Source organism: Dermacentor andersoni, chromosome 8, assembly GCF_023375885.2.
Source record: "Dermacentor andersoni chromosome 8, qqDerAnde1_hic_scaffold, whole genome shotgun sequence".
Classification (NCBI taxonomy): Eukaryota; Metazoa; Arthropoda; class Arachnida; order Ixodida; family Ixodidae; genus Dermacentor; species Dermacentor andersoni.
The window spans coordinates 113,736,378-113,748,433 of record NC_092821.1 but is presented as its reverse complement, the minus strand read 5'-3'; the positions used below and the strand labels follow the sequence as shown (position 1 = coordinate 113,748,433).

Here is a 12,056-nt window from a genome sequence, read left to right as displayed (position 1 = left end):
CGATTGAAAAATTGCCCAACACTTGGGGGCGCAATAGCTTTTCTACGTATCGTTTTACCCATTTCGAAGAGGAAAAAGAAACGTTCAGAGACGCTGCAGTAAGCGTTATTATAACCGCTACGCGCAAAGTAGAAACCACCGCTCAGTGTAGAAAGTGGCTGCCTCGGAGACTGCTGCAGAACGAGGTGCTTTACGTGGGGATCCAAAATGGCATACACATTTGTTTGTTGATCCTTTAAGTGACATTACTGCTTTAAATGCGAGAGCACATCCTTGCGTGTTCCCACCGACTCTGCCGAGTTTAAGTTCCCGGCCTCTCTGAGATGGGGCTCCATAGATGGCGCCACCATCCTGTCGGCGCTAAACGTGGAGCTAAAGCCCCTTAAACATCACGTGGGCGCGAGGGCTCAGGTGATGCTATTAGGCCAATAGCGACGCGGCGTCTGCCTCGGCCGGAGCGCGCGAGGAGGAGGCGGCATTCTTCAAAGCGTGCCGCCACTTTACGAAGTTTAAAGGCCCAACCACACGCAGCCCGGGATACGCGTCTCGCTACGCGTACACGTAAGCGTACGCGTCTGCGAGCGCGTACGCGGGTGACGAAGGGAAGGGCGACCAGCCACACGATACGCGCACACGTGCGCGTCTCACTGCGCGCAGCACAGGGCTGACAGACCAGCTTCGGCGGAAAAGTTTGTGTTTGGGTTTGAGAAAAGTTTATCCTCAATTTCATTATGACTAACCTTTCTATTTAATTTATCGATGTTAGAGCTACTACATTGTTTTTAAGTTGAGAAATGTACGCCGTTTTATCTACACATCGTACGGTAAGCAAAGCTACATCAATGATCAACATCACCACTGCCGATCCGCACGCGCGATAGCGCATGAAAGCGTCTGCTCGCCCGCGAATCCGCAACTTCAGTTGACGATCTGCGCGCGACCCCGCTCGACGTTGTTGTCGAGATCCGCCTGCTTCGCCAGCTTCAGAGTTCTCTACCCGCGATGTACGAGATGAGACTAAAGCTTTTGCTTCTTGCACGGAAGCTTTTGCTGCTGCTGCTTTTGCAAAGGCGGCTGGAGCGCAGAAAGCGTCTGCAGCGACGTTGGTGGGTCCGGCCCGTATTTCAACGGCGTAAAGAAGAAGGACTTTACTACACGGCTGTGAGTAACCGCTTTCCTTTCGATTATCTACAGTGGTAAAACAAGGAGCCAACGTTCGGACATGGGGTCTTGTCTTCCTCAGGACAGCAGTTACTTTCCTTACCAGTGTTATTTTTTAATGCGCGCATAGGAAACACAAGTGAAAAGGTTAAAGTAGTCATGCGGGGATCGCATACAGCGCGCGAACGCCACTATTTCGAGAACGGCACCGCGTCGTCGGTACAAGGTTCGTCCAGGTTGACAGCGCAGATGGAAGCGATAACGTAACGTACGCGAACAGAGGGAACGAGAAGAGCATGGCGTATTTCGGAAAGCGCGAAAACATGGGTGAAGGTCGGGCTGATTAGCCGCCGGATGCGCGCAGATCGTATAGATACGCGGTGACGATACTTTACGCCGCTTCAACAGTTCTCTAACCCTTGTAGACGTATGCAATGGCACATACCTTCACTAATTCTTCGGCTTCAGAGGGGGAGAAGCACTTAATTCTATTCAACAGACAGTCTATTAATAAATGTATTTTCCAGACCTCCATATGCTAGAACTAAGGTGTAGCCAGTGCTGGAATCCTAATTTGGAGCTCCCTTCATTAAGAGTAGACCATACTATATAGAGAACTTGTATAGCACCCTCCTATCTTGCACAAAATTTGTAAGGATTAAGTTTTGTAATAAATTTTTTCCTATTCGATATTTTATTCGATATCCACCCTCTTTTTTTTTTCTTCATTTGAATGGATATTCAGTTCTAAAGCTACTATTCGGTATTTGCGCACCCCTACAAAAAAGTTAAGGACTGCTAGTAATATTTGTGCCATTAGTATAGCACATGAATTCAAGAGCACCTTTTGAAACATTATACGTGTTGGTTAAATATTAAGCTTGTGGATGAGATATGATTTCTTATTTCCTGCCTCTCGGAAGTGTGACTGTAGAATATGAAGTGTAATGTAGTTAAATTGTGACCTGGCAGGTTAAAGTGCTATGCCACTGCTTTCGGAAGTTTCTTGGCAGTGGCCGCACAATTCTTGTTTAATCTAACATTCACTTGTTGTCCTGTTTGCCGACACACTGTTTGTATTCGAGCATATAAACAATGCAGGGGGTGAAGTTAATCATGGCTAGTGGCTATCCATGTGTGTCAGTTAAAAGTGTACAGCTCCTGATACTTGCGCGGGTATGTGGCTAGGGCACGGGCCTTCTGTCAGGTAATAATGCACCTTTTTTTACAGATGCAACGGATGCGTCAGGGAGACCATGAATTTTTCTACAAGTTTTTCCGCATGACGCCGCTGCTCTTCGACAAGCTCTTGACCTTTGTAGCAGACGACCTCAAACGGCAGCACCACATACGAGAACCCCTGGAGCCTGGAGAACGACTTGCTATAGCATTGAGGTTCGTAGAGGCTAGTTGCCCTTGCAAAAATAATATGCGATTGAAGGGATACAGAATGTGCGGCCTAAAGAGTAAACATCATTTATTTGTCATTTAATGTATGATTTATTTATTTACATAATATTACCAGCTGCCTTTTGGCAGCCAATGCAGGGACGGGTCGCAAAACATTGAAGCAAGACAAAATAAAGAACGAAGCAACTGACAATGCGTGTGAAAAAAGAAACACTTATAATGTGTGTATATATATATATATATATATATATATATATATATCACAGCAATTAAAAGTGCGCACTTAGTGCATCACCAGTGTAGCAGTTGTGAGCTAACTGAATTGTAAAACTTTGCCATCAAATGGCATCACACAAAAGCTACCTCAGTGCTTTTGACCTTGCACAACTTGTAAAACATGCAGGTGGAAGTTAACCTGCAAAAATAAATTTGATCGTATGTCACTCAAAGAGTGCCCCCATAACCATGAAAATCATTGTCAAGAAAAGTCATGTCATCCTAATGTGCAAACAACTGAGAAATCGGCACTAATTTCTTTCCAATTTGCATTCCAGCTACTTGGCATCCGGGCAGGACGTAAAAGATGTTGCCCTGGCTTACCGTGTGGGGATTGAGACGGCTAGACTGTGCATTCATGTGGCCTGTCGAGCAATCTGGGCAAGGTTGAAAGACCACTACATGAAGGTAATGTCACACAGCTATGAGGGACATTGCTGGCACACATGTTAAGGTACTGCTGTGCATGTGAACTTGGCGCTTATTTCATCAGTCTTCACAAGTTTCTACTTTGTTCTGATGACAACATAAAAAAAAATGTAATCTTCACTCTTAATTATGCATATTACATGCACAAATTTTTAGAGGTAGGTGAATATTAACTTTGTTGGATGCGAATCGAATATTGATTAGTCAAATGGAGACTCATATATTTACAACAGCAATATTTGTTTTAATATTACTAGGGGCCATACTCCTACTGACTAGTGAAAAAAAAGACGGCTACCAGGGTTAATTAGGTTCAATTTCAAAAACGATTGTCATTAAAGAAACTGCACAAATAGTCTGAAAATTTTAGGGCCTGGTTGGAAATAAGATTTCTCAGAATGAATGGCTGCAGTATAACTGGCTTTGCATAAGCACCGAATAAATTGTTGCCTAAAAAATATCGGAAGTTGTGGAAAAAAGAAGCTGCTGGAGGGCTTGTGTGCTGTAGACATGTGTAATAGGGCCCTTTCCAAAAAACATCGCTTATTGTAGTGTAAAAGATAGAACTGATGCATAACTATGCTGCCAAAAAAGTCTAAATGACAGTCTACAAGCAAAAATCACAGGTTGTCACGTAGGCTTCAGCTGCAAAACCAAAAACAAAGCCTGCATTAACCAATTTGTTTCTGCTTTGCTTCGCAAACTGTTGTTGTTGTTTCAATTTTGATAATTTGCGACACAACACTTTGTTTAGCAGACGAAGAACAGTAACGATGATTGCACCGTGTTGGTTCAGGAAGTCCATGCCATGAATGACGTCTCGTGAGCACTGTCTGAGGATAACGAAGGTGGCAGGGTAACTCCGGTCATGAACAGTAATTCTTGCCGCACAGATACCAGTCGGCGTTAGGAGGTGTCCTCCCGCGGTACTCTTGCGAAATTTTTATTGAGTTTCGATACTTCAAAATACACACTGAATAGTTAATTTTCAAATACGTATAGCTACTGCGTAATTTATATCATATCTGAAACTTCGAATGTTCGCCAACCTCTACAAATTACTCATTATCCAGAGGCAGCCAGTCTTGACACTCCAATGATAGCAATTACTTCATTGTGAATTATATTGCTCTACTTTTTACAAACTTGGAGTAGCTAAAAGAGATAAATCACACACATTGCACAATTGCACAATCACAACTGAACTCCCACTGTTCCTTTTGACCATTTGTATTAAGAAATCACAGGAGTAGTACTTGTTTGGGGTATTTCCAGGCACCCAGCATGTCTGAATGGGCACAGATTGCCGATGGGTTCACCGCACAGTGGCAGTTCCCAAACTGCTTGGGAGCAGTTGACGGAAAGCATGTTGCCATAGTTGCTCCTCGGAATTCTGGCAGCTTGTACTACAACTACAAGGTAAATTTATGCATTTATAAGGTGTGTGAACACCACTAAAATAATTATGCTAGTGTGATTGGATTTACAGTTGCTGCCAACTACTTGATGCTAATTTTAATGCTTTCATTCATAGTTTTCTTTATTGAAAGCTTGCATTTATCCAAGCAGTACAACACACATTGTGTTGCTGTTTTACATATTTATACAAACAAATGCAGGCACTTTTGTATTTGCTAACTCTACAATTTGGTTTCAGTACACAAAATGCATGTCGCAAGAGCTTGCGAGGCTGCAATACAACTGCTGCCCCTCAGTTATCCTCATCGCATGTAACCTTTGTGTGTAAACCAATGTAGTGGATGCACCTAATAGTTATAAATATACTCTTTCACTTTGCTTATTAGCTACCTGTCACCCTTGCATTATGATAGGCGTACTTGTGCCCCTGGTGTAATTCTTGAATGCCAATTTTCAGGGCACCTTTTCAGTTGTACTTATGGCTGTTGTCGACAGCAACTACAAGTACATACTGATAGATGTTGGAGCAGAAGGCCGCCACAGTGATGGCGGTATCTTCCAGAACTCCACCTTTGGAAGAGCCCTCCTACAAGACCGCCTCCCTGTGCCTGCATGTGCTCGACTGCCAGGAACAACAGGCACCATTGCGCCTTTCACTTTCATTGGGGATGAGGCATTCCAGCTGCGCACCAATTTTATGCGCCCGTTTCCGGCAAAACAGCTCAATGATGCACGAAGAGTGTTCAACTATCGGCTGAGCCGAGCACGGTATGATAAAACTGACATGGTAAAGGATTTGCACTCAGCGTTGTTCAATTCTAAAATAAAACATAAATGGATAAAAAAATATGTCGAGTTCACCATAAATTAGCCACTTCCATCTGAGAAAATTGGTACTGAAAACCTATAAAAAGTATACATCTCTTATTACAATTGCTCAAGAAGTGTTTATTGAACTTTGTGTCACGAGTTTGCACAATCAGATCATTTCACTATTAAGTGTCTTTTTGTATAACACGCAATGGGTCCACAAATACAGCTGTGTATCCAGAAAATTGCACATGTAAGCTTGTGTTGTCTCAGTACACAGCTGTAATGGACAGTGGCGGTATCCCCATAAAAGGAATCCTTAACGAATAATTCATGGCTCATTAATAGCTGGTGCTCAGTGTGACGGCTTGTGGAATAACCATTCGTTGTTAGTTTACCTTTCACACTTCACATCGATTACTTTTCTCGAATGCTTGGGAACAGAGAAAAAGAAAAAATTGGAGATGACTACACAGGAACTAGCATTTGCATTGTCTTATCTTTTTTATCCTATCCCAAAATATTATGCTGTCCCAAGGCATGCACCAGCAAGAGCTTCCAACCCTTCTGCACTTTTTCTTGTTTAAAGGAAGGCATTGCATTGCATCACTCTAAATAAATTTCCAATTTTTTTTTTCCAGGAGGTGCGTGGAAAATGCCTTCGGGATCACGGCAGCCCGGTGGCGCATACTCCTCCGAACCATCCCTTTGAAGCCTGAGAATGTTGACTTCGTCATCAAAGCAGCATGCATCCTGCACAACTTCCTGACCATCCTGAATGCTGATGTGCATCATTTCACAGACAGGGAGGACAGTTTTGGGAATGTTGTGCCGGGGCACTGGCGGCAAGGCATGCCAAGGGATGGCTCAGAGCAGAGCTACTTCCCACTCCGTACGACACGTGCCAGAAACTTTGAAGCTAAGGCTGCAGATGCCAGGAATCTTCTAATGGCATACTTCTGCAGCAGCGCTGGTGAGGTCCCCTGGCAGTGGCACCAACCTGGTGTGTCAAAGGAAGCAGCTGTGAAGCAGCTCCATGACCTACGGCTACTTCCGCTCCAGTGATGTAAGTCATGCAAGCAACAATGGCGAGCATATATACGTTTACTTCTTTCACTACTATACCAGCAGCAGCACTCATACTTTTCCTATACATATTGTTACTATGTGTTTTAATGCCGAAATATTGCTTCAGTATTTCGTGGAAAAGAATAATTTATTTAGCTTATGAAAGACTAACATTCAAACAGGTAAATACAAACAATAAATGCACAATTACAATGTAAAATGGGATAAACTGTTGGAACAATATTCAAACAAAAACATCAATTGCAGCATTCGTCAAAACTGTACATTAACAAACTGGTACATGATATTATTTAAGTACTCCCACACCCAGTTTCAGCATTGTAAACAGACAAGCGATGGTGTGTAAGTCGCATGTTTAAGATTGTGTCTTCAAAGTATTAAACTGCTGCACAGCACAACAGCAGCAGATATTTCTAACCTTTTATTTAAGCTTAAAAACTTTTACAGCTCGCATGCTGTTCACGGCTTCTCTCAGGTAGCCCTGCTTCCTGCCAGAGAAGGGTTATACATACAAACGCTTCATTTGTGCACTGCCATCAATGTCACTGATTACTGTAAACAACTTTGGCGAAACATCCAGTGCAGAACATAGAAAACCAACTCTGGAAGTGAGTCATGTAAAAAAAAGAAAGGATGCAGGGCTTGTGGATGCTAGTAGTGGCAGAATAGGAGGCTGTCTATGTTGGCAGTGAGCCTCGCTTGGCAGTGGAAAAACATTTCACTTTGTGCTATCTCCTCCAACAATAAAAGAAATTGAAAAATGCTTGCGTTGTTATAATTTCCTCGAGAGAACGCTTCACAACTTGCAGCATATAAATTTCCAATTGGGACTGGTTAAAGGTTCATTACATTCTTTTTTCTTTACAGGCTTGTACAGGCACCCCCATAGATGCATGAACAAACTCAGGCATGCACAGGTGGTGAACTCAAAAGGTTCTTTGCTGCTAGACAGGTTCAATGAGTATGGACACATCAAAGAGATAAACACTTGTCTTGCAACAACAGACCTTTAGTTCCATGCCAGTGCTATCAACTCTATGAAGTTCTTGAATAATTAGCATGAAAATGCAGATACAACACAATATAAAATGAACAAAAAGAACTGAGGAGCTTTGATATGAAACCAACAGACAAGGAAACATAGTAAAGCATAGAGGAAAATAACTGTTATTTTATTTGTAATGTTGACGTTGGAAGGAGAAGGGAAATGAAAGTGGACAAAAAGATAACTTGCCACTGGTGCAAGCTAAACTCAAAACCAATTGAGCTACAGAGGAGGCTATACCTCCATCAATTTCCTAGGGTGTTTATGTGTACCAGATAAGGCTCTGGGAGTGTTCTTGTATGAGTAGCGCTGGCTAGCACTGCCAGGGCGAGATCTAGTACATGCACATATCTGCTCAAGAAAGCCATTGCAGCAGCACCATTGGTAGAGCAACGCAAGCATAATGCAAAGGTTGTGGGTTTGTCTCCCACCAATTGGAAGTAATCTTTTCATCCACTTTCATTCCCCTTTTCCTCCTTATTTCTACATCTCAATATAAAACAATTAAATTCCTCAATGATTTCCTTTCTTTCATTGTCTCTTGGATTTATTACACAAAAGGCATAGATTAAAAAAAAACTAATTCTTGTATTTCTTTACTAGTTGCATTATTTCAATTGTCATGTCAAGCTGCTTGTCCTCGCTGACCTCTCTCATTTCTTTCAGCAGATAGACCGAAAAAGCATCAAGGTGATCCGGTGGTTTGCATGTGCTTATTGCAGTTGTAACATTGCCTAATTCCTGCAATATTAATTCACCCTCATCTTTCCTTTTCCTTTTCCCCCTTCTTGATGTTGTCGCTTCAGATGTAACACTTCCCAACGTCCCTAGCTCTGCCTGCTGAAGACTGCCTGCTGAAGCCAGCGACGCTTGTGATTGCGGCCTGCTGTGGTGTGCTTCGGAAGCCTCTGGAATGTACAGCACTTCTTGAAGCAGCGGTGAATCAAGTTGTTCCAAAATCTCCTGTGATTCTGCAGACTCAGACGCCGTAGACAGTGTCGCTGCTTCCGCTTGTGATTCTTCACCTGACAGTGTCGGCGCTTGAAGCGTTTCCAGATTGGAGAACTGGCACATCTTCGTTAAGATGCCCGCAGCATTTTCCTCCTCATTTGAAGGGGGCACTGGTGGAACGTTGCCGGACGTCCTGCATGTGAGCGTAATAAGGTTTGCACATATTCTGAATGTGCAAATAATGTGCGGGTCTAAAGGCAAAAATATGCAATGGCTCAAGTTCATGCACATTTGTTTTAAGGTGTCATTTTATTAGAGAGCAATGCCCAAACTCTGAGTCAGTATTGTAGGGACAAAAGTGGCTTGCATACACAACCAGAATGAACATCTTTTGCATGCACTGAAGTGTAGCTTTTGTGTTTTATTGTTGCTTCAGATGCATTTAAGCACTTATTGTGATGTGTGCATGCCTAATGCCTAGTGATACCTTGTACTCGAAACAGTGCATGATATCTGGAATGTATCAGTTTCGAAATAATTAACATCAAGCATCCCACTACACTTAATCAGTGCAACCATTTAATAAATGTCACAATGAAAGACCTACGCTTGTACTTTCTAAGCATAGAGTAATAGCATTGTTATGTCTTGCTTTAACATAATGCTTTTTCCTGCTTACATTTCTTGCTTGAAACGTTCTCACCTTGTAACTTTGTTTTCCTTTCATCTTTTTTTAAACTTCATGTCATACTAAACTATTTTTCTTAATTGAATGCAGATCTAAACACAGTGTGAAGCTTTGTATGTAGCAGTTAGTGCATTCATTGTTTGTATTTAGGAAGTTATGTATAATCATGTTTGTCATCTTGCCATCTGCCTTGTAGAGGGTTTTTTGGGGGCACAGTGAAGCTGATTTTAGTGAGCAAACCCCTCCAGAAAGTTTCTTAAAGCAATGACTTCTTTGCCTCTTCTTTAAACTTTCCCATCCCTGTTGCTGCTATCTTGGCAAATAGCTCTTACTGAATGCCTCATACTAAAATTAAGGTAGTCAGTCGTTGAACCATTGCCATCCCAGCTGACTGCTGACTACAGTACTGCACGAGTGACCAGTACAGGACACAGTACAAATGCCGGATGTAACAATGTAATCAGATTGTGGTGTTGGCACATGAAATTCCAGCAATCATTTTTTTCCCACAGTGAGAATGTGGCTAACTAGATCATCTAGCCTTTCCTTGCAAATGTTTTCTAACGAGGAACAACGCTCTCCACAAACATTGTGAAAGCTTTGCTTAAAGCAATGACCACAGAATAATCCCAGGTGATAATTAGGTAAAGACAGTGCTGAACAGACACAAAAACCAGTATTATCAATTACACAGCTGACAATGCTGTCAATACATCAGTGAATTTATTATTCCTGCAGCATGAGAGCTATGAATGAATCCTTGAGTGAATTAGGTAAAATTTGAGGGTTTGTGATGGAGCACTGATTTGCACACAGCTGGCAAGAAAAAAAAAATGCAAAATGAAAGCTGTTCATTGCAGTGAACAAACGTGAATATAACAATATTCAATACTCAAATAAATACTGCCTATTGACTTGCACACTGCATTCTATGATCAGTGTATAGAATCAAAGGAAACCACTTGTATCTAACACTACACATGCATCTTGTGGTATGTGGTGACTATTGCCAACGTTTTCTTTTTGTGTGTGCATCAGGCAAGTCCTTTTCTTTTTATTTGACCTGCTAGTTTGTATGTGATATTTTCTGCACTTCTGTCTTGTGCTTTATTATGCTAGGTTTTTATGTGCTACTTCAGTTATTTTGTACCTGTATTTCTGATTTTTTCTGCTCCCTACTGCAAAGTTAAACTGGCTTTATTGGTACCTAAATAAATAAATAAATAAATAAATAAATAAATAAATATACAAAGATACATCTTTGTACTGCATGTGTCCCCTGATAGGATCATATTTAACGAGATATGCGACAATCGGAGTAGCGATGCCGCAAAACCTTTTTATCGCCAATGAGACAAAGCTGACTATAGTGCATGCTACGCGTCGATTTGCTCGTGTAAGCGCGATTTTGAGTTCCCACAGACGCGGCACGTTACCAGCTACAATATAGACGTACGGCATCGCCGGTTGACGTGGTAAAGGAAAGCACTAGCATGGCGTGCTCAATTTTTAACGCACCGTTTAAGATGGAAACATTAAAATCACTTACGGTCTATACTCCATCGTATCGCGCAGGAACATCATCTGGTCGAAGAACGGCCAGGCGACGTCGTCCTGAACATCGTCTGCCCCGGCGCCGCTCTTCTTCTCTTCCTGAAGCGTCTTCAATACCCGTCGAAATTTATCTCGCAAGGACTTCCACCTCTTCTGTAGCGCCGTGATGATGTCATCTGCACAGATGAAACGCGTTTTATACATTGGAGAGTCGGCTAAGAGGCAGCATATACCGGTTCCACGCAGGCTTTCGATCGCGATCGAGTGCGATCAAATTTCTGGATCGCGATCAGCTATACGCAGATTGCGCAAGGCAATCATGATCACAAAATGCGATCCCGATCGGGCTCGATCGCGATTAAAACTGCTCCCGCATGACGCCCGTATAAAACACCGAGCACTTACCTGTCACGGCAACGTCGGGCATGACGATGCTCGCCACCTCGCTCCACAAGCACCTCGTCATGTGCTTGTTTTTGTGGTGCTTGTGTTTCGCCTGCCAAAGCGCAGGCCGAGCCTCAACGCAGACGATCAGCGCTTCGTTGTTTATGGTGTCCATAGCACCTGTGTTCCAGCGACGCGAAACTACAGCGAAACCAGCAGCGACTCCCGGCACCTCGGTACGATTCCGAAACTTAAACAACCTGTTTTTCCAAACCTCCGGAAGTGTACATGCAGGCCACGTGACGTCGGTGCACAAGCTGCCACTTCCGTCGCGTACGCGTCGCATACGCTCAAAATGACGCTCAAGATCAAGACCTCCTTGACGCGCGCGTTTCCTGCGCGTCTGCCCTCTCTAGACGCGTAGGACAGACGCGTACGGCCTCGCAGACGCGTGACGCGCAGCCAGGCGCGCACGATTCACCGCGTGTGGTTGGGCCTTAAGGGGCTTTAGTCGGCGCTGTCGGCGCGCACACATTGCATGTGTCGGCGTGTCGTCAACGTACGACCACTATTAAAGTCAACTAGAACGTTTGTTCACTGTAAGCACGCTTCGCCACGATGCCTATGATGACGATGACTGTGATGAAGATCATGATGATCGCGACCAATTACGCCAGTCACTATCGTACCTACGATAGCAACGGTCGACATTAAGTGACCCCGTCAAAAATTTATTTCGCGGAATCGGCGAAGGAAGCACGCGCTCCTGGTGGAAACCGGCCAGCTAAGAAATTGTACCCAGTGCAAGCGCAGAACGCACGCGTGACCACGCTTTCGCGG

General features: G+C 43.3%; 1 protein-coding gene and 1 long non-coding RNA gene across 2 annotated transcripts; one reads left to right on the top strand and one right to left on the bottom strand.

Moving 5' to 3' along the window:
- Nucleotides 1-518: 518 nt before the first annotated feature.
- On the top strand, nt 519-8,530 carry LOC126529200 (uncharacterized). Its single transcript, XM_055069679.2, has 7 exons — nt 519-1,161; nt 2,393-2,556; nt 3,126-3,255; nt 4,552-4,695; nt 5,153-5,463; nt 6,147-6,571; nt 8,446-8,530. The coding sequence occupies exons 1-6, from the start codon at nt 1,003-1,005 to the stop codon at nt 6,568-6,570; spliced, it is 1,332 nt and encodes a 443-aa protein (XP_054925654.1). The 5' UTR covers nt 519-1,002; the 3' UTR covers nt 6,571; nt 8,446-8,530.
- Nucleotides 6,703-11,624, bottom strand: LOC129384402 (uncharacterized). Its single transcript, XR_011896102.1, has 2 exons — nt 10,828-11,624; nt 6,703-8,783 (listed from the first exon to the last, which is right to left on the bottom strand). It is a non-coding gene; the product is annotated as an uncharacterized lncRNA (long non-coding RNA).
- Nucleotides 11,625-12,056: the final 432 nt, after the last annotated feature.